The sequence below is a fragment of the Heliangelus exortis genome, chromosome 7 (assembly GCF_036169615.1).
Source record: "Heliangelus exortis chromosome 7, bHelExo1.hap1, whole genome shotgun sequence".
Lineage (NCBI taxonomy): Eukaryota > Metazoa > Chordata > Aves > Apodiformes > Trochilidae > Heliangelus > Heliangelus exortis.
The window spans coordinates 8,571,366-8,574,468 of NC_092428.1; the positions used below are offsets into that span (position 1 = coordinate 8,571,366).

Below are 3,103 nucleotides of genomic sequence, written 5' to 3' on the forward strand. Positions count from 1 at the left end.
CTAAGACACCTGGGACTGGACTCTCAGGGGAGAGCGGGTTACCCAGCCCTGCCACAGCCCACTGCAATTCATCTTAACCTGACCCGCCGTAAAGCTGGGCATCCGAGCTGCTGCCTCACCTTTCTCCAAGGCCAAGCCAGCTTTTCACTTAGGCATTCCGAAAGGTCTAAAGGGAGGAGCGGCTTGGCGAGGCCACGCGTTTCCATTTCCAAAGTCTCCACCTCAACTGCCGGGGCCGCAGCCACCTGTGCGCGCAGCCGGACAGGGCGGGAGAGGGGGCGGGACTGAAAGGGCCGGTCCGGGCGCCCCGAATACCGGAGCCCTCCTTTGCCAGAACTTGCAAGTGGGACGGATTGAGGCTTCAACAGCTCGGCACGGCCGCGATTTAACCCACCGGAGCCTTTGCTGGTAGGCAAGTTTCTGCTGCCCTCCGAGTCCCGGCACCAGGAGGGAGCCGAGCCCGGTAGCAGGAAGCGGCCGCGCCGACAGGTGCCGGGAGGAGCGCGGTGTGTCCGCGTAGGGCAGCGCGGAGCATGGACAAGCTGAACAAGCTGACAGTGCCCGCCGGGGAGCAGTTCAGGTAGGCTCTGGTCCGCTCTCCTGCTCGTCCTCGAGTGGCACGGAGCTCGGCGGGGTCCGGGCGGTGAGGGCTGCAGGGGAGCACCGGGTATAGGAGGGATCGGGAGACGCCGAGGCACAAGGAAGTTGACAGAAGTGTTAAGAGTAAAACGAAGTTATTGTTGCTTGGCAGGGCGGTACAGGGAAGTGTGGAAGGTAAATACAGGTTTGGAGGGATTAATCGGGCACAGATTTCAAAGCAAAATGCGTGTGTGCTTCATCTGCACTGAAGCTGTTTTTCACAGCTGTCAGTGAAAAAAAGCGTTTTCAAAGATGTAAGAAAATAGCCTTTAATGCAGTAAAATTTATAAGCCTTATACAAATTAGAAAAATTGGATTAATTGCTTAATGGTTTAAGCAGAGTGTCCTATGAAGATGGCTTTTGCAGTTTGGTGTTATTTCCTAATCTTCAAAAGAACTGGTAGAATAGAAGGAACTGGAAAACGGGAAATGTTCCTAAGCGAAGGAGAACAACGTTAAATATAGGTCTTGAGAGGAAAAATGCTGAAGCTGACCATTACTGCAGTATTTTTAGTGTGACTGAATTGGTGTGCTGGTGGAGTTGGCACCTCATGGCTCTTTCATCATGACTTTTTTCTGAATAGTTAAAAGAAGTCCTGTTTTGGAATGAAGTAGCATAGCAACTTTTTCTTCCCCTAAAAAAATAACCATGAAATACTGAAAAATATTGTTCCTAAAATAACCTGCACTTAAGCACTTGATACTAATTTATAAACAGTTCTCAAGTCTCTCTCACCCTCTTTGAAAGCCTTCATGGATGCTAGAATTTTCCCTTGTAAAGCTAACTCTGATGGAAAGGCATGTCTTGGGATCTGCTCTTGCCATGCTACTGACATATTGGGAACAGGGTGTGTGTACTTCAAGAGCTGCAATGACTTTTATATTCCTCAGTTAGGTATGCTCAATAAAAGCTGAGCAGGCTGTATCCTACAGACCAGGCAAGAAATTTCTGGAAGACAAATGGATAGGAGAAAGAAGAAAATTCATTTCCCCATTGTCTGCAGTTTATCAACCTAAATAGTCTAAAATAGTCTGAATGGTGTCAGGTCTTAGTGTTGGGTCTGAACTATCTCAAGATAATGAGTAATACAATGGAAGGCCTGATGCTAACAAGAAGGTTACTGGTAAAGAATTAAAACACATGCTTTCCGCTGGGATAAAATTATAGCCAGGATGCATTCTCTGCACCTTTGCAAATAATTAGAGAGGGATTACTCTCAAGTGTACAGGAAGGGTCTACATGGAGGGTTAAAATGGTCCATAACTTGTTTTTGAACTGATTCAAAAGCCCTAAATCAGAAAGATAGCCATCACATCTGCTGTATCTGTACCCTGGCTCAGACTCTTAATCTTGTCCCAAATTTTAATTGTTGAAAAATAAGGAAGAGGAGGAAGTAGCTCTGCTTTTCTGTGTTATCTTGAAGTATTAAAAGCTACTTTTTCTCTCTTCCTCATGGCCAATTCACCTAGGAACACAGGAGCACGCATTTCTCAAACGTGCGTTCTCTCTGCATTCCATGTAAGTGCTTCAATTTGAGCAGATTGAAATACCTCCTTAGACAGAAACCTGTATATATGGCTACAGGGCCTTACTACAGTACCAGGATTTTTAAAACTTTAGGCAGAACTTTCAATGAGTACATATTCATAGTAGACATTTAGGAGAGATGTGCAAATATAGGAAGAGATCTGCTTAACAGCAGCCCTCCTCCCTATTTGAAACAGCCAAATACCATGCTACATGACTTTTTGACAGTGCAATCCCCTTCCTAATATATTCTCATATCTGCGTGGTAGAGACGTGGATAGTACAGTTTGTTCTGAATGCTACATCAACTAAATGGTAGTGTTAAAAACGTACCTTCCTCCATATGCCAAGATATAATGCTGAGAAGTATTCCTACCACAGTTTCAATTGGTGTAATTACAATTTACATTTTCTGAAGACAGCTTTCTTAAAATTTTTTATTTGTAGCAGCAAAAATTAAAGTTGAGTTGACTCAAATTGCTGTTGAGTCAGTGTCTGAGTAGAGCTTTTGTTGGGTTTTTTTTGTTTGTTTTAAAGTGTATACCTGAAAATCTAGATATTATGTGGTTTTGCTAAGCTCATCTATTCTCCATGGGTATATCTGAGTCTACCAGACCTAGCTTTTTTGTTGCATTAGCAAGTCCTATGTCAGATTTAAATTCTTAACAAATTCCATTTGTCTAATTATTGTGACAATAAGAACTGTGAGTGTTCTTAAGTGCCTCTTTAACTACCATATTGTAGCGTGAACATTGTTTGCAGTTAAGTCACTCAACTTTATTATCAGTTGGACAGAAATGCTGGAACTTAATGGCATTCCAGTACTATTTTTGTATGGTGTTTTTTTATAAGGTACACACAGTATTACACAAGCATTCCCTCAGAATACATTGTGTGTTCCAGTTGCTTCCAAGAAAAAATTAATTCCAATGAGAA

The 3,103-nt window shown here is 43.5% G+C and overlaps 1 protein-coding gene across 6 annotated transcripts in view; it reads left to right on the plus strand.

Moving 5' to 3' along the window:
• Positions 1–3,103, plus strand: part of BLNK (B cell linker) — a 90,526-nt gene that overhangs the window by 46,740 nt on the left and 40,683 nt on the right. Inside the window, exon 1 of one of the 6 annotated variants that reach the window (XM_071748624.1) lies at positions 261–580. The exons of 4 other annotated variants lie outside the window; for them this stretch is intronic. In XM_071748624.1, coding sequence (XP_071604725.1) covers positions 534–580 — 47 coding nt within the window. In that variant the 5' untranslated portion in view covers positions 261–533. Of the gene's footprint in view, positions 1–260; positions 581–3,103 lie in introns of those variants that run through there. One more of the 6 variants, XM_071748625.1, reaches the window with a different exon arrangement.